The sequence below is a fragment of the Salmo salar genome, chromosome ssa23, assembly GCF_905237065.1.
Source record: "Salmo salar chromosome ssa23, Ssal_v3.1, whole genome shotgun sequence".
Taxonomy (NCBI): Eukaryota; Metazoa; Chordata; class Actinopteri; order Salmoniformes; family Salmonidae; genus Salmo; species Salmo salar.
This window is the reverse complement of record NC_059464.1, coordinates 47,786,189-47,805,610: the sequence shown is the minus strand read 5'-3', so window position 1 is coordinate 47,805,610 and position 19,422 is coordinate 47,786,189. Positions and strand designations below refer to the sequence as shown.

The 19,422-nt window shown below is 44.2% G+C and overlaps 1 protein-coding gene across 1 annotated transcript; it reads right to left on the bottom strand.

Annotated features, from left to right (window-relative positions):
* Positions 1–3,339: 3,339 nt before the first annotated feature.
* Positions 3,340–18,005, bottom strand: LOC123729838 (tripartite motif-containing protein 16). Its single transcript, XM_045706206.1, has 6 exons — positions 17,152–18,005; positions 15,594–15,689; positions 7,442–7,675; positions 4,268–4,427; positions 4,083–4,142; positions 3,340–3,851 (listed from the first exon to the last, which is right to left on the bottom strand). Exons 1-6 carry the CDS (start codon positions 17,734–17,736, stop codon positions 3,340–3,342), a joined length of 1,647 nt encoding a protein of 548 aa, XP_045562162.1. The 5' UTR covers positions 17,737–18,005.
* Between the last annotated feature and the right edge of the window lie 1,417 nt (positions 18,006–19,422).

The following is a 19,422-nucleotide window of genomic DNA, read 5'->3' as shown; positions in this document are numbered from 1 at the left end:
ATGACAACTCCATAGGTGGTACCAGGTCAGGGGAGTTCATCTCTGCTCCCAGCATCCCTGGGACAGTACTGATCAACATAGCTGACCTGATGCAGAGGTGGACCAGTGATGTTTTCCTCTCTATGGTGAGACTTGCCTTTCCATTTGAAACACCTTTAATTGATAAGATCATACAAGATGTTACAGGCTTATTGTATGTGGAAACAGACCTGTGTTCAAATACTATTTCAAATAATGTTGAATACTTAATTAGCAGTGATTGATTCAGTTTGTTGTAATGGTATCAATAGAAACATCCTAAAAGTACAAACATCAAAAGCATTTCTTGCTCAGTTAGTCCCTCCCTGTTTCAGTTAATTTTCTTCATTTTGGTGCCCAGTGAATATGACTCAGGTCTCCGTGGAAACATCAATGTAAATTCACCTTTGATTTTTACTCCTCACTTTCCCTTTCAGGTCCATAGGGTTTTACTCCCCCCTGCTGGAGACTGGAGAACACTGCAGTCCCTGGATTTCTTTGTGCAGCTGGAGGATGAGGCCCTCATCACCTGTTGTGATGGGTCCAACAAATATCCCCTGTGAAGGCAGGGTCCCATCTCATCCAACACTTCAATTACTCTTATAGGAGGGAGGGAGAATTTCCCATGTTAAGCTATGGAACTATACATTTTATGGTGAATTTTAATACAGATTTACTTTAATACAATAATAATTCCTTGAATGTAATTAGTATGTTTATTGTAATTATGTTGGTGAGACAGAATAAGTCAGTAATGAGAGAATAAATAAGTCCAGTCCAACCATTACCTCTCTCCTCTTTCACATCCCTCTATCATCTCTCCATGGGGGAGTACAACCATTATCTCTCTCCTCTTTCACATCCCTCTATCATCTCTCCATGGGGGAGTACAACCATTACCTCTCTCCTCTTTCACATCCCTCTATCATCTCTCCATGGGGGAGTACAACCATTACCTCTCTCCTCTTTCACATCCCTCTATCATCTCTCCATGGGGGAGTCCAACCATTACCTCTCTCCTCTTTCACATCCCTCTATCATCTCTCCATGGGGGAGTACAACCATTACCTCTCTCCTCTTTCACATCCCTCTATCATCTCTCCATGGGGGAGTCCAACCATTACCTCTCTCCTCTTTCACATCCCTCTATCATCTCTCCATGGGGGAGTACAACCATTACCTCTCTCCTCTTTCACATCCCTCTATCATCTCTCCATGGGGGAGTACAACCATTACCTCTCTCCTCTTTCACATCCCTCTATCATCTCTCCATGGGGGAGTACAACCATTACCTCTCTCCTCTTTCACATCCCTCTATCATCTCTCCATGGGGGAGTACAACCATTCCCTCTCCTCTTTCACATCCCTCTATCATCTCTCCATGGGGGAGTACAACCATTACCTCTCTCCTCTTTCACATCCCTCTATCATCTCTCCATGGGGGAGTACAACCATTCCCTCTCCTCTTTCACATCCCTCTATCATCTCTCCATGGGGGAGTACAACCATTACCTCTCTCCTCTTTCACATCCCTCTATCATCTCTCCATGGGGGCGTCCCAATAATCAATCCTTCCTCCTGAAGTGTAGCTTTCCTTCTCTACTTCTCACAAATGTAAAAGCATTGGATTGGTGTTGACATGGGGTAGAGGGAGTTTACATATACCAGTCATTTTCCTTTTAAATCCATGAAGGGAAGTGGGAGAGAGAGAGAATCAGATAAAGTTGTTGGAGATAAAGGAATATGTGAGCAGAAACCCTCCAGGTACAGATACTGTATGTAGAACCATAGTAAAGCCCAGTATGGACTATCAATACAGATACTGTATGTAGAACCATAGTAAAGCCCAGTATGGACTATCAATACAGATACTGTATGTAGAACCATAGTAAAGTCCAGTATGGACTATCAATACAGATACTGTATGTAGAACCATAGTAAAGTCCAGTATGGACTATCAATAGAGATACTGTATGTAGAACCATAGTAAAGTCCAGTATGGACTATCAATACAGATACTGTATATAGAACCATAGTAAAGCCCAGTATGGACTATCAATACAAAGTGACCATTTAGAACGAGGCCCAGTTCAATGAGAGGAAGTCTTAACAGAACTGGGGGATGACAGACATGAAGTGGGAGGGTGGAGATCTAATATTTTTTGGTGCCAAACACTAAAGCATGATATTGTAATAAATCTACACCATATTCCCTATGTAGAACACTACTTTAGACCTGGTTAGAAGCACCGTAGTGCACTACGTAGGGAATAGGGAACCATTTGGAACAGAGACAGTAATTCCCCTGAACATCTTTCTCTTCCTCATCTGGTTTCTTGAAAAGCCCTTCACTCCTCCCCTCTTCCTCCCCTCCTCCCTTTTCATTCTATTCTATCAGCCACACCACTAGCTCACCTCCACACAATCCATTTACAAGTTAAAGACACACCTTGGAATAAATAACAAAGGAAAACTATTACTAGATGAAGTTTAGTGTTGTATTTTTTATTTCCCATCACCATAAATCATATTTAATCACTGAACAGTAGCAGACCTAACTTCATCTGTTCCTGACTCTGGATCGTGGATTAAAAAGACCATCAATCTCCAATGATATTAAAGTACTATTCTGAACATTACTGATATACTGAGGGGCAAGTCAAGATATCTGCTGGTTTTATTGTTTGGTCAATACCACCACCTGCTGGACAGGTTTAATGTTGCTGGACTGAGCAGTATGGGAGGATGAAAGATGACACATTTAGGGCCAGTTTCCTGGACATCTACATTGAACATGCTTTTTAGTCCAGGACTAGGATTAATCTGTGTCTGGGAAACCAGACCATATACTTTAGTAGAAAGTAAGTGATTCCAGCTTGTAGTGGGCTGACTTGTCCTGAATTGTCTTTTTTCCTCCTTTTCGGCAGCTCAATTTGAGAAATAACATATCAATGGTTCTGAATGACAACCAATACACATCAACACCATACATCATGATTCATGGAAATGTACAATATTAAAACATTGCACTTAAATAAAAATGAATACATTGAATGTTTATTTTAATTCAGATCATCTGAAGATCAAATCAGTTAAATCATTGTAGATAAAACAGAGTAGAATTAATCATCACATCTGGGGACCATCAGCACCAGCATGACTAGTATCTATGTGGACCCTACTACAGTTTAACCAGCTCAGCTATAGACTACACCAGCATGACTAGTATCTATGTGGACCCTACTACAGTTTAACCAGCTCAGCTATAGACTACACCAGCATGACTAGTATCTATGTGGACCCTACTACAGTTTAACCAGCTCAGCCCCAGCGATAGTACCTTTGCCTACATAGAGCGCTAAACCCAGGATAGAGGGACTGAGTGAATGTGGTCTGGACTCTATGGAGGAGGGTCATTGTGTCAGAGACACTGTAGAAGGACAGAGTACCTGCCTTGTGATCCAGGTACACTCCTACTCTGGAGGACTGAGGGCCTGATACTTTAGTCACACCATTATTATGTCTGAAACAATAACCATCACTATAGTACTGTAAACTCCAGGACTTGTTATTGTGTCCAAATACACCACCTATCGTTGTTCTGCTGATGTCTTTATATGAGACTGCTGTATAAACATTACCAGTCCACTCCACCTCCCAGTAACAGCGTCCAGACAGACCCTCTCTACACAGAACCTGGTACCAGTTGGTGAATCTGTCTGGATGGTCAGGATATGGTTGGACTTGGCCTGTATAGGTCACCTTTCTGTTCCCTTCAGACAGAGAGAGGCGTGTGTGTGCTGTGTTTGGGTCCAGTGTGAGCTGACAGGAATCTGGTAGAAGAGCAGAGACCAATGAGGGGAGTCAGAACAATAAGTTAAGTCAGATACTGTGTCTACCCTGTCTTTGATTAGAGCACAGCAGAGATCAAATCAGAGAAATATGAGGAGTCAGATTGATACCCAGTCTTTGATTAGATCTACTATTGCTATATATTTCTAGAGGGATTGTTAGGAGTGTCAGTAAAAAGAGACTGTTAGTTACTTCACAATAAAGAGACTCACATTGTAACAACTGTTCTCTGGTCTTGGGCTCTGGAGGCAGTAAAACATCCACTATATTCACTACAGACACACAAACACATTGACAGAGAGAGGGAATGTTATCATCATACCATATTACACATGTATATGACTAGTAGGGAACTTTCAATGGTCTAAAGTTGATGTTCTTATTGTTTTCAACACACCTGTAGTGGAGATCTTGGTCCATTCTCCTTTAAGGAAGTCTTCTAGTTTCTCTCTCAGTTCAGACACAGTCTTACTCACATCTCCAAAGTACTGAAGAGGACGGACAACGATGCTGGGTAAGTCTGAAGATACACTGATACTGGAGAGAGACTGATAACTCTGGAGCGAGAAAGAGAGACAGAGAGAGAGAGAGAGAGAGAGAGAGGGGGACCCAGAGAGAGAGGGACACAGAGGGACACAGAGGGACAAAGAGAGAGAGGGACAAAGAGAGAGAGGGAGAGAGAGGGACAGAGAGGGACAGAGAGAGGGACAGAGAGAGGGACAGCGAGGGGGACAGCGAGGGGGACACAGAGAGAGAGGGGGACACAGAGAGAGAGGGGGACACAGAGAGAGAGGGGGACACAGAGAGAGAGGGGGACACAGAGAGAGAGGGGGACACAGAGAGAGAGGGACACAGAGAGCGAGGGACACAGAGAGAGAGGGACACAGAGAGAGAGGGACACAGAGAGAGAGGGACACAGAGAGAGAGGGACACAGAGAGAAAGGGACACAGAGGGACACAGAGAGAGAGGGACACAGAGGGACACAGAGAGAGAGGGACACAGAGGGACACAGAGAGAAAGGGACAAAGAAGGACAAAGAGACAGAGAGACAGAGACAGAGCGGGACAGAGACAGAGCGGGACAGAGAGAGAGGGAAAAAGAGAGAGGGACAAAGAGAAAGAGAGAAGGACAGAGAGAGAGAGAGAGAGAGAGAGAGAGAGAGGGAAGGACAAAGAGGGACAGAGAGAGAGAGACACAGAGAGAGAGAGGGAAAAAGAGAGAGGGACAAAGAGGGACAGAGATAGAGAGACACACAGAGAGAGGGACAAAGATAGAGAGGGACAAAGAGGGAGAGGGACAAAGTGAGAGAGGGACAAAGAGAGAGGGACAGAGAGAGAGAGGGACAGAGAGAGAGAGAGGGACAGAGAGAGAGAGAGGGACAGCGAGAGAGAGAGAGGGACAGCGAGAGAGAGAGGGACAGCGAGGGACAGCGAGAGAGAGGGACAAAGAGAGAGAGGGACAAAGAGAGAGAGGGACAAAGAGAGGGACAAAGAGAGAGGGACAGAGAGAGAGGGACAGAGAGAGAGGGACAGAGAGAGAGGGACAGAGAGAGAGAGGGACAAATAGGGACAAAGAGAGAGAGGGGGACAGCGAGGGACAGCGAGAGAGAGAAGGGGACAGCGAGAGAGAGCGAGAGGGACACAGAGAGAGGGGGGGACACAGAGAGAGAGGGGGACACAGAGAGAGAGAGGGAGAGAGGGGGACACAGAGAGGGGGACACAGAGAGAGGGGGACACAGAGAGAGAAGGGGACACAGAGAGAGAAGGGGACACAGAGAGAGAGAGGGACAGGGAGAGAGAGAGGGACAGCGAGAGACAGGGACAGCGAGGGACAGCGAGAGAGAGAGAGAGGGACAGAGAGAGAGGGACAAAGAGAGAGGGACAGAGAGAGAGGGACAGAGAGAGAGGGACAGAGAGAGAGGGACAGAGAGAGAGGGACAGAGAGAGAGGGACAGAGAAAGGGGGGACAGCGAGAGAGACGGGGACACAGAGAGAGAGGGACAAAGAGGGACAAAGAGAGCCGGGGACACAGAGAGAGACGGACATAGAGAAAGAGGGACAAAGAGGGACAAAGAGAGAGAGGGACAGAGACGGACAAAGAGAGAGAGGGACAGAGAGAGAGAGGGACAGAGAGAGAGAGAGGGACAGAGAGAGAGAGAGGGACAAAGAGAGAGACGGGGACAAAGAGAGAGAGGGACAGAGAGAGAGAGGGACAGAGAGAGAGAGAGAGAGAGGGACAGAGAGAGAGAGAGGGACAGAGAGAGAGAGGGACAGAGAGAGAGGGACAGAGAGAGGGAAGAAGAGAAAGAGAGACAGAAAGAGAGGGACAGAGGGAGAGAGGGACAGAGAGAGAGAGGGACAGAGAGAGAGAGGGACAGAGAGAGAGAGGGACAGAGAGAGAGAGGGACAGAGAGAGAGAGAGGGACAGAGAGACAGAGGGACAGAGAGAGAGAGACAGAGGGACAGAGAGAGAGAGACAGAGGGACAGAGAGAGAGAGAGAGAGAGAGACAGAGGGACAGAGAGAGAGAGAGAGAGAGAGAGACAGAGGGACAGAGAGAGAGAGAGAGACAAATAGAGGGAGGGACAAAAAGAGAGAAAGAGAGGGACACAGAAAGAGAGGGACACAGAAAGAGAGGGAAAAAGAGGGACAAAGAGAGAGAGGGACAAAGAGGGACAAAGAGAGAGAGGGACAAAGAGGGACAAAGAGACCCAAGAGAGAGGGGGACAAAGAGGGACAAAGTTAGAGAGGGACAGAGAGAGAGAGGGACAGCGCGAGAGAGGGACAGAGAGAGAGAGGGACACAGAAAGAGAGGGACAAAGAGGGACAAAGAGAGAGAGGGACAAAGAGGGACAAAGAGACCCAAGACAGAGAGGGACAAAGAGGGACAGAGAGAGAGAGGGACAGAGAGAGAGAGAGGGACAGAGAGAGAGAGGGACAGAGAGAGAGAGCGACAGAGAGAGAGAGAGAGAGGGACAGAGAGAGAGAGAGGGACAGAGAGAGAGAGAGAGAGAGAGAGAGAGAGAGAGAGAGAGAGAGAGGGACACAGAGACAGGGACACAGAGACAGGGACAGAGAGAGAGGGACACAGAGAGAGAGGGACACAGAGAGAGAGGGACACAGAGAGAGAGAGACAAAGAGAGAGAGGGACACAGAGAGAGAGGGACACAAGAGAGAGGGACACAGAAAGAGAGAGAGAGGGACAGAGAGAGAGAGAGAGGGACAGAGAGCGAGAGAGAGGGACAGAGAGAGAGGGACAGAGAGAGAGAGAGAGAGAGAGAGAGAGAGAGGGACAGAGAGAGAGGGGGACAGAGAGAGAGGGGGACAGAGGGGGACAGAGAGAGAGGGGGACAGAGAGAGAGGGACAGATGTACAGAGAGAGGGACAGATGTACAGAGAGAGAGGGACAAAGAGGGACAGAGAGAGAGGGACAAAGAGGGACAGAGAGAGAGAGGGACAAAGAGAGAGAGGGACAGAGAGACAGAGAGAGAGAGAGGACAACATAATGATTGAGATGAATAGTTTCACGTTAAGTTAATTTCATATCACATGTAACAAGAGAGTTTAGGTACCTGGAGGAAATGGATGTGATCCTCTGTGTGTGAGAGCTGCTCCAGCTCAGTGCTTCTCTTCCTCAGCTCAGCTATCTCCTGCTTCAGTTGCTCCAGGAGTCCTTCAGCTTGACTCACTTGAGCCTTCTCTTGGGCTCTGATCAGCTCCTTCACCTCATAGCTCCTTCTCTCAATGGAGCGGATCAGCTCAGTAAAGATCTGATCACTGTCCTCCACTGCTGCTTGTGCAGAGCGCTGTTAAGAGACAGAGAGAGAGAGACACACAGAGAGAGAGACAGTAGGTACAGTAGCCTCTGCATGTCATTGAGTCAGAACGCTGCCACCCTGATCTCCAGGTCCACCAGGCCTTGTCCCCCCTCCTGGACAGGCAGGTACAGAACACCGCTTGGCCCTGCTCTACTCTCCTTTTTTGACGTTTTTTTTTACATTTTTTTAGTCATTTAGCAGACGCTCTTATGCAGAGCGACTTACAGTAGTGAATGCATACATTTCATACATTTTTTTTTGCTGGCCCCCCATGGGAATCAAACCCACAACCCTGGCATTGCAAACACCATGCTCTACCAACTGAGCTACAGGGAAGGCTGGTCACCCCTCCAGTAGCCTGCCCCGTAGCAGAGCTAGACCCAGCCTCTGTCCCGAGTCCTAGTAGGCTGGACAATAGAACGAGTCAAAACGGCCAAAGAACGTTGTCTGAGCTGGAACACTAGCGAGGCCATAGCAAATGAATTGAAACGAACCTTCACAGAGCCTCTTCTGACTGGAATGATCCTTAGAATTCCATTTCCCCTAAATGGCACCAAAAAATGTCTACCTTTTTATTTGACCACTAAAACCTGTTCTTAGGACCAAACTGAAAAATAACAACTGGTGTAGAAAGTAAACATCCGCACCTCGATGGTGCCAAGTGTGTTTATATCTGCATACCAGGAAGTAGGAAAAAACGGTCAACTTCTGACTATTTCTGGTCTAGAGATCGATGACAGCAGAGGACGCTGCCCAACCTTATGTCATTAGAAAGAGGAGATTCTCCTGATTAAAATGGTGTCTGACATGAAAACATCTAAATTTACACATTGTGAGATATTTAGTGAAATAAACAGACATACCATAACTAAGCTGCTCAAACTTACATCATTAGAAACAATAAGTTATCCTGATTAAAATGGTGTAGAACTACAAACCATTAAAATAAATACATCTATTACAGATAATTTGAGAAATAGACATGTCCCTATTTCCCCAAAACAATGGCAGTCTGAAAGTTATAACAGCAATCTTTCATTTAACCAGCTTACCATTTATCTAGGACCATTTGACTTTGTGTTTAACATTTAGTGGTTTGTAATCTAGTGGTTAAGAACGTTGGGCAGTAACTGAAAGGTGGCTGGTTCCAATCCCCGAGCAGACTAGGTGAAAAGTTCTGAAAATATCCTTTTTTTAGGCAGATTTGGGCTCTTAACCCTAGTGGCTCTGGATAAGAGTGTCTGCTAAACGACTCTCATGTAAACGTAAACAAGACCTCTGTGAAAGGGCAGCAGGTAGTCTAGTGGTTAGAGTGTAGAGGTGGCAGGTAGTCTAGTGGTTAGAGTGTGGAGGTGGCAGGTAGTCTAGTGGTTAGAGTGTAGAGGTGGCAGGTAGTCTAGTGGTTAGAGTGTAGAGGTGGCAGGTAGTCTAGTGGTTAGAGTGTAGAGGTGGCAGGTAGTCTAGTGGTTAGAGTGTAGAGGTGGCAGGTAGTCTAGTGGTTAGAGTGTAGAGGTGACAGGTAGTCTAGTGGTTAGAGTGTAGAGGTGACAGGTAGTCTAGTGGTTAGAGTGTAGAGGTGGCAGGTAGTCTAGTGGTTAGAGTGTAGAGGTAGCAGGTTGTCTAGTGGTTAGAGTGTAGAGGTGGCAGGTAGCCTAGTGGTTAGAGTGTAGAGGTGGCAGGTAGTCTAGTGGTTAGAGCATTTGGCTGGGCAGCAGGTAGTCTAGTGGTTAGAGCGTTTGGCCAGGCAGCAGGTAGCCTAGTGGTTAGAGCGTTTGGCCGAGCAGCAGGTAGTCTAGTGGTAAGAGCGTTAGGCCGGGCGACAGGTAGTCTAGTGGTTAGAGCGTTGGGCCAGTAACCGAAAGGTTGCTGGATTGAATCCCCGAGCTGACAAGGTGAAAAGCTGTCATTCTGCCCCTGAACAAGGCAGTTAACCCACTGTTCCCTGGTAGGCTGTCATTGAATATAAGAATTTGTTCTTAACTGACTTGCCTAGTTAAATAAAGGTTACATTTAAAATATAAAAATGGCAGTAGCTTATTAACTTTTCATTATTCACAGACAGAGTCCTCTGAAGGCAGGCAGGCAGCACACTCCTGAAAACTGCTCAGCAAAGCAAAGGCTCTTTTGAGAGCTACCAGATTTATATTAAAAAAGCTCATTTTCAGTGTCTGTGTCCAGTGTCTGTGTTTATATGTTAAGGGGGTTTTACTTTGGCAGATAATGTCACCCATCTAAATATATACATTTTTATATAATTAACTAAATGTATGATGTTTTTAGTTTATGTCAGTTTCATTATGCTATAAATGGTTATTTTATGGCTGTTAGTGATAAAATGAACTATAACACTTTATATTTTGTAATTATGAGTAATTACTACTTTAGTAAGGATATCCACTGTATTCAGTACTGCTGATAATGCTAAATAATTCTGCAGTTTTCTCCCAATATGACATTAACATGATTTTATAATGCATGTTTACTAGGGTTGAGGTCAGCACATCTGACAAGTGGTTATTTGACCAGGGTTCAATACCTGCTATAGTTAATATTGTTTTGATCACCCCAAAGCAACACAGGACTGATGCTTCGTGGTCAGTAAAGATCTGATCACTGTCCTCCACTGCTGCCTGTGCAGAGCGCTGTTGAGAGAGAGACAGAGAGACAGAGAGAGAGAGACAGAGAGAGAGAGACAGAGCGAGACAGAGAGAGAGAGACAGAGCGAGAGAGACAGAGCGAGAGACAGACAGATATATAGCTAACTGTAAAGTAATGAGTGACCATTTTAGAAAATCATGGGACATATAGTCTTTGGTTGCATGCTATTTTATGTCAATCATATTGCTGCTTGTAGCCTATAACTGATGCTACGTGGTCTTATGCTTCCATCTATTGGAAATATTTACCAATTAAAAGTTATTAATTCACGTAAAGACATTGGTGAGGCAGCTGAGAAATAAAGTGTATTTAATTCGAGAGATCAGTCTCAAACCTGCCCCACCTGTCCCACGCCAATTGCTGGACTTTCACATAGAGGTTACTATGTCACCCAGTTCAAACCACATTTAACATATAAAACAAATGAGTCTTGTTTATCAAGTGTTCTGCCTTGCAATAATAAATATAATAAAATAACTAATAAAAAGCAAATGCTTACATAGGTTTTATTTAAAAAATAACAAATGTTATTTAGTAGTAAAATGGTATTTACTAACATAATATTATTACTAAAATAGTTGTAGGCTACCCTACCCTAGAATTAGGGTTCAGGCTAAAATAGGTTATACGTAGGGTTAGAGTTTCTGTACAGCACTTTGTGACATCTGCTGATGTAAAAAGGGCTTCATAAATACATTTGATTGATTGTTAGGTTCAGGGTATTTAAAGAGAAAAACTGTATGGGTTTATATCTCTCTTGCTCCTCCCTGTGGTCTTCTGTGGGTACTACATACCTCATTCACCACACTTGATAGACTCATAATCTGAGGTAGCAACTGAGTCAGAGCTACAAATCAATGAGCTCCACCTATCCATTTGGTTTACAACTCAGTGAACCTGCGCAGCATTCTCTCTATTTGATGCCTACGAACCAACAGATTTCAACGATTATCATATTACCCAGCAGCCATTTAGAAACAACAAATCAAAAAAAGAAAAATCTATATTTAAAAAAAAAAATTCTGTCTGTTTAAAATCGGCCACATCTTGAAAAAGACGACAGGGACATACGTTTTGTTTAGGTTTTAAACCTTTTTCTGAAATAAAATATGTTTAAACATGTTTAACGTTTGATGTCTTTGCACCAACCATCTGTTCTACTCACCAACACTGTAGGTCACTGCAACGTGTAACCAGGTGAACAGTGAGCTTCCTCACCAAGTAGCTGTAACCTAGTTAACAATAAGTTACCTGAGGTAAACCTACAAGGTTAACGTGGGCTGGAAGATAATTACTTCAAAACCACATCAAACAGCTGTTACATATGCTAATATTATATACTGCTCAAAAAATAAAGGGAACACTTAAACAACACATCCTAGATCTGAATGAAAGAAATAATCTTATTAAATACTTTTTTCTTTACATAGTTGAATGTGCTGACAACAAAATCACACAAAAATAATCAATGGAAATCCAATGTATCAACCCATGGAGGTCTGGATTTGGAGTCACACTCAAAATTAAAGTGGAAAACCACACTACAGGCTGATCCAACTTTGATGTAATGTCCTTAAAACAAGTCCAAATGAGGCTCAGTAGTGTGTGTGGCCTCCACGTGCCTGTATGACCTCCCTACAACGCCTGGGCATGCTCCTGATGAGGTGGCGGATGGACTCCTGAGGGATCTCCTCCCAGATCTGGACTAAAGCATCCGCCACCTCCTGGACAGTCTGTGGTGCAACGTGGCGTTGGTGGATGGAGCGAGACATGATGTCCCAGATGTGCTCAATTGGATTCAGGTCTGGGGAACGGGTGGGCCAGTCCATAGCATCAATGCCTTCCTCTTGCAGGAACTGCTGACACACTCCAGCCACATGAGGTCTAGCATTGTCTTGCATTAGGAGGAACCCAGGGCCAACCGCACCAGCATATGGTCTCAAAAGGGTCTGAGGATCTCATCTCGGTACCTAATGGCAGTCAGGCTACCTCTGGCGAGCACATGGAGGGCTGTGCGGCCCCCCAAAGAAATGCCACCCCACACCATGACTGACCCACCGCCAAACCGGTCATGCTGGAGGATGTTGCAGGCAGCAGAACGTTCTCCACGGCGTCTCCAGACTCTGTCACGTCTGTCACGTGCTCAGTGTGAACCTGCTTTCATTTGTGAAGAGCACAGGGCGCCAGTGGCGAATTTGCAAATCTTGGTGTTCTCTGGCAAATGCCAAACGTCCTGCACGGTGTTGGGCTGTAAGCACAACCCCCACCTTAGAACGTCGGGCCCTCATACCACCCTCATGGAGTTTGTTTCTGACCGTTTGAGCAGACACATGCACATTTGTGGCCTGCTGGAGGTCATTGTGCAGGGCTCTGGCAGTGCTCCTCCTGCTCCTCCTTGCACAAAGGCGGAGGTAGCGGTCCTGCTGCTGGGTTGTTGCCCTCCTACGGCCTCCTCCACGTCTCCTGATGTACTGGCTTGTCTCCTGGTAGCGCCTCCATGCTCTGGACACTACGCTGACAGACACAGCAAACCTTCTTGCCACAGCTCGCATTGATGTGCCATCCTGGATGAGCTGCACTACCTGAGCCACTTGTGTGGGTTGTAGACTCCGTCTAATGCTACCACTAGAGTGAAAGCACCGCCAGCATTTAAAAGTGACCAAAACATCAGCCAGGAAGCATAGGAACTGAGAAGTGGTCTGTGGTCCCCACCTTCAGAACCACTCCTTTATTGGGGGTGTCTTGCTAATTGCCTATAATTTCCACCTGTTGTCTATTCCATTTCCACAACAGCATGTGACATTTATTGTCAATCAGTGTTGCTTCCTAAGTGGACAGTTGAATTTCACAGAAGTGTGATTGACTTGGAGTTACATTGTGTTGTTTAAGTGTTCCCTTTATTTTTTTCGAGCAGTATATATATATATATATATATATATATATATATATATATATATATATATATATATATATATATATACACATCACTGGGCTCCTTGGCGGATAGTTTCATCAGAAAATATTTGTAAAAAATGTCCACACTATCTGTGCTAACAAACCCTGTGTACCACCCCTCCCCTGTTTAACCTTGAATTTAGTTCAGAAAACCACTTGGAAATTGACAAAAACGAACCAACTCTTTACGGATCTGTTCGTCCGTAATAAACGGAGGCAGATTAGACACCACTACTCTTGTCGAAGTCAGCACCAACAGACCCCTCACATAAATCATACTGGTAACTAGCCGGGCAACAAGACTCACCTTTTACATTACCACAACCACCGCCTTGTTCATTCTGGATACAGAGTGTATATATTCCTCTCCCACCTGTTCACCGACCATGATCAATAATTCCTCCACACCATTCTCCAGAACGCACCTGAAGAGACAGCGTTTCTTCTCCACTCGGTTGAGGACATCACACCTCCCAAACAAACTACCCTACTCCCCCCTCAACTCTAACCGATAAACAGTGGAAACTAATATATAAACCCTTAACAACTACAAAATACATTTGGAAAATACGCAAAAAGAATAGTAGCCCTCCTCAGGAACCACAAAACACTCACACAACACCTTCTTCTTCTATTATATAATGGCGGTCCGCAAACCAACGTTAAAGGTGCATGGCGCCACCAACTGTGCTGGAGTGTGTTCAATCGCGGTTTACACCATTTCTAAATCCTCCTACCTAACTCAGTACTTCGGAGAAAATAAAAAAGAACCCTAGTAACTTCTAATAGACCCTCCCCCATCCCCCAAATCCCTTCCAAACCCCCCAACCCCATCCAACCTCAATGACCCTACACTTCAATCTTTCCCTCTCTTCAACATCCTTACAACAATATAACAACACATGCTCCACCGTTTCATTGACAATACCCTCCAGACACAAACCATTCACATGCTGCCAACCAGATGTAAGGACCAGTTCTATGTACAATGTCCTAAGCACAATCGAGTAAACACCACCTCTTCCTTCCTAATCTGACCTTTGAACCTTGGACCACCGACCTTTAGAGGACATATAAATGCCGTCCCTTGTGCTCAGAGTCCCATCTCTTCTGCCACACATCTATCAAAATGTCTCTGATCTTACATTTGTCCTCACCTCTACCCAGTGGAACATTAACATATATTATATCTTGTTTTAAAGCGCTTTTAGATAACTGGTCTACAATTTCATTCCCTTCCACACCTGAATGTGCTATGACCCAGCAGAATCTCACTACTACACCCATTCTCTAATTTCTCCATAATAACATTGATACCTACAACTGTCCAACCGAAACCACTGCCTTGTCTACTAGTATATTCCCAACAGTCATCTAGAACAGTAGCAGTGGGATGCTCAACCTCACAGCCTTGCAACCCAATAAGATAATGACAATTTATTACGCTGTATACCCAAAGGCATCTCACCTGTCTCCACTAGTAAGACACATACAGATGTTGATTTAAATGCACCAATACATATCCTTAAAGATATATACTGGATTGCTTGTTGTTTGGGGTTTTAGGCTGGGTTTCTGTACAGCACTTTGAGATATCAGCTGATGTAAGAAGGGCTATATAAATATAAATAAATCAGATTTGATTTGATTTGATTCTGTCCAGCTTAAGTCTTTGCTGCTATTCCATAAATTATTCACCCGTAATCAATTGTCGTCCTGATCAGAGCTCTATAAATATCCATCAACGATTGTCTTTCAGCACCCCATTCATAACCAGAAACCCACACAACCCACTACCATGAAAGTGATGGAATGAGAGAGAGAGACATCGTTACAACACTGTACATAGACATAATATAACGTTTCTTCTTCTTTGGAGTTTAACGGCGGTTGGCATCCAATATGTTGCATTACCGCCCCCAACTGGACTATAATATAAATATATTTTACTTTGTGATACAAATAATAAAACACCCTTCCAACTAACCCTACACTCATTAAAAACCCACTACCCCATTCCACTGCTTTGACCCTATCTGCTTCTGCACCATGCCAACTAACCCTACACTCATTAAAAACCCACTACCCATTCCACTACTTTGACCCTATCTGCTCCTGCACCATGCCAACGACCTGGGAGGACGAGACACCACCACTCAACACACCCTGTAACAGCAGTCTGATAGGGGTCCAGACATAGTAGGATTGGAGAAGGTCCCCTCTATTTCTCTCTCTCTCTCTGATTGGAGGAGACAGGTAAAATGGTGTGTCTCCTCTTGTCAACAATACTCACCTTGAGAGACTTCACAGCTTTTTGGAGATTCTTCAGCTCCTTCTTTCTCTCCTGGAATCTCTGCTGGACCTTCCGCTGACTCATCCCCAGCTGACTCTGTGGAGAATCACTCTTCAATGAGCTATCAAGCTTTATTTGTCCAGTAGATGAATAGTATAGTAATGTGACACAGGGCCCATAGAAGATAAGGATACAAATATTGAGGAAGTGTCTGTCTGAAATTATATCATTATGTAGTCATGTGAATGATTATAGTTTTAACAGAACACAAATCAGGGAGTTGATTGGGTGTTTGATAACGAATGATAATGATGTTTGATAACTAATGATAATGAAGTTTGACTTGTTGGATTCTAGCTAGAAATATACTTATTCATGTTACCATACTATAACGTATTGATGAATTTACATGTATAAGGAATGTATATGTTGGGGTTAATGAAGGGTGGATAGGAACTTGGTGTATGGAAAGTTACTGAGAGAGACACGGGGAAGTGCTGAAATATTCTGTTTAAACGTGTTGTTGTTGAATATCAATGTTCCTAAAGAGGGAGACAAAGGGCAACTAGTTTCAGTTTCTGATAAGGCAGGCCAGCTGCAGAACTAGAGAGTAGCCAGGAATTCAACAGTCTAGTTAGTCTCTGATAAGGCAGGCCAGCTGCAGAACTAAGGAGGAGACAGGAATTCAACAGTCTAGTTAGTCTCTGATAAGGCAGGCCAGCTGCAGAACTAGGGAGTAGCCAGGAATTCAACAGTCTAGTTAGTCTCTGATAAGGCAGGCCAGCTGCAGAACTAGGGAGGAGCCAGGAATTCAACAGACTAGTTTCAGTCTCTGATAAGGCAGGCCAGCTGCAGAACTAGGGAGGAGCCAGGAATTCAACAGTCTAGTTAGTCTCTGATAAGGCAGGCCAGCTGCAGAACTAGAGAGGAGCCAGGAATTCAACAGTCTAGTTAGTCTCTGATAAGGCAGGCCAGCTGCAGAACTAGGGAGTAGCCAGGAATTCGTCTCGAGGTCGAGTCAACAGATGAAGTGAGAAGAAATCTCTGGGAGGGGGGCCAGAGGGGCCCACCATCACAACCCTCATACTACAGTCCTATCTCTCACATATACACTTCCACACCCACCAAGGTTTTAGCATCAGGCAGGGCCATGACTACACCAGTGAGAGGAACCAATTCAGTTCCTGCCTAGCAACAGAGATGTATTGGCTGTCTAGATGTGCAACAGTTGACACCGCCTAGTACGAGGTTATAAATATATGTTCTTGGGACATCATACATTGTCTTTGCAGCTGTATGACCCAGTGGGTGAATAAACTTGGTTTGAGTTTTCACTCTGTCTGTTCAGAACATAACAGAACATAACAGACTTTAGAAAATGGTGATACATTTGGAGAATCTGGGTTAACATATTTAAATACTCAAGGTTGTGTTCATATTTGGATAAATTTCAATTTCATTTGATACATATGATCTCATATTCAAACAGCCTTAGTTTCTACTGTATCTTTAATTCTTTGTTTATCAGACAGTCACCAACAAGTTGTTCTGGTCTTACCTGTTTCTCAGTCCTCTCTGCTGCAGCTGACACTGTATTATGGCCTTTATGTTCATCCATTGTACACTGATAACAGATACACTGCTGATCGGTACGACAGTAAACCTCCAGCAGTTTGTCATGATGAGAGCAGATCTTCTCCTGTAGTTGTGCGGTGGCTTTGACCAGCTTGTGCTTCTTGAAAGCAGGAGATTCATAGTGCGATTGGAGGTGAGTCTCACAGTAAGAGGCCAGACACACGAGACAGGACATGAGGGCTTTCTGCTTTCTGGTCCCAGTGCAGACATCACATGCCACATCTCCAGGTCCAGCATAGCACAGAGCAGGAGGGAGAGCAGCCTTCTTCAGTTTCTCTACTATTTCAGCCAACATGTTATTTTTCCTCAGATTAGGCCTTGGAGTGAAGGTCTCTCTGCACTGAGGACAGCTATAGACCCCTTTCAGAACATCCTGATCCCAGCAGCCCTCAATACAGATTCTACAATAATTGTGTCCACAGGCAGTAGTGACCGGCTCCTTCAGTAGATCCAGACAGACAGAACAACAGAACTGGTCCTGGTCCAGCAGATCTCCCTGCTGAGCCATTTGGATGGTTGTTTTCACTCTCACACAGACAGACGACACAGAGACTCAGATACGTTTTGTTTCCACAGAAGTGAGTTTTTGGGAGGTATGGACTTTCTGGTTCTGCCAGATAGGTGCGTATAGAGGGAGGGAGTGAAGGAGGGGTTAGAGGAAGGGAGGGAGAGAGAGAACTGCATGCAACATCGAGAAGGAGACAAAGATTTTAATTCCTAGGTTAAATTTCAGTTCATGATTACATTTTATTTAATCAATTTTAGAAAAAGACTGTAATGTAACCAAACATGGAAAAAGTCAAGGGGTCTGAATAATTTCCGAATGCCCTGTAATGTCATCTACAGTGCCTTGTGAAACTATTCACCCCCCTTGGCATTTTTCCTATTTTGTTGCCTTACAACCTGGAATTAAATAGATTTTTGAGGGGTTTGTAATTTTTTTATTGTGAAACAAACAAGAAATAAGAGAAAAAAACAGAAAACTGGAGCGTGCATAACTATTCACCCCCCAAAGTCAATTCTTTGTAGAGCCACCTTTTGCTGCAATTACAGCTGCAAGTCTCTTGGCACATCTAGCCACTGGGATCATATTCCCATTTTTCAAGGCAAAACTTCTCCAGCTCCTTCAAGTTGGATGGGTTCCTGCTGGTGTACAACAATCTTTAACCTCTATGGGCTAGGTGGGACGCTTGCGTCCCACCTACGTAACAGCCACTGGCAGCCTGTGGCGCGATTTTCAAAACGTTAAAAATCCTATTACTTCAATTTCTCAAACATATGACTATTTTACAGCTATTTAAAGACAAGACTCTCGTTAATCTAACCACACTGTCCGATTTCAAAAAGGCTTTACAACGAAAGCAAAACATTAGATTATGTCAGCAGAGTACCAAGCCAGAAATAATCAGACACCCATTTTTCAAGCCAGCATATAATGTCACCAAAACCCAGAAGACAGCTAAATGCAGCACTCACCTTTGATGATCTTCATCAGATGACAACCCTAGGACATTATGTTATACAATACATGCATGTTTTGTTCAATCAAGTTCATATTTCTATCAAAAACCAGCTTTTTACATTAGCATGTGACGTTCAGAACTAGCATACCCCCGCAAACTTCCGGGAATTCGCTAACATTTTACTAAATTACTCACGATAAACGTTCACAAAAAGCATAACAATTATTTTAAGAATTATAGATACAGACCTCCTCTATGCACTCGATATGTCCGATTTTAAAATAGCTTTTGGTGAAAGCACATTTTGCAATATTCTAAGTACATAGCCCAGGCATCACGGGCTCGCTATTTAGACACCCGGCAAGTTTAGCACTCACCATAATCATATTTACTATTATAAAAGTTTGATTACCTTTTGTTGTCTTCGTCAGAATGCACACCCAGGACTGCTACTTCAATAACAAATGTTGGTTTGGTCCAAAATAATCCATCGTTATATCCGAATAGCGGCGTTTTGTTCGTGCGTTCCAGACACTATCCGAAATAGTAAAGAAGTGTCGCGCGCATGGCGCAATTCGTGACAATAAAATTCTAAATATTCCATTACCGTACTTCGAAGCATGTCAACCGCTGTTTAAAATCAATTTTTACGACATTTTTCTAGTAGAAAAGCGATAATATTCCGACAGGGAATCTCCTTTTCGGCAAACAGAGGAAAAAATCCCAAAGGC

Coding starts and splice junctions, on each gene's coding strand:
- LOC123729838 (XM_045706206.1), bottom strand. CDS start 17,736: ATGGCTCAGCAGGGAGATCTGCTGGACCAGGACCAGTTCTGTTGTTCT. Junction 4,143..4,267: donor GACCAAGATCTCCACTACAG/GTGTGTTGAAAA, acceptor GTGTGTCTGTAG/TGAATATAGTGGATGTTTTA. Junction 3,852..4,082: donor CAGAGAACAGTTGTTACAAT/GTGAGTCTCTTT, acceptor CTCTTCTACCAG/ATTCCTGTCAGCTCACACTG.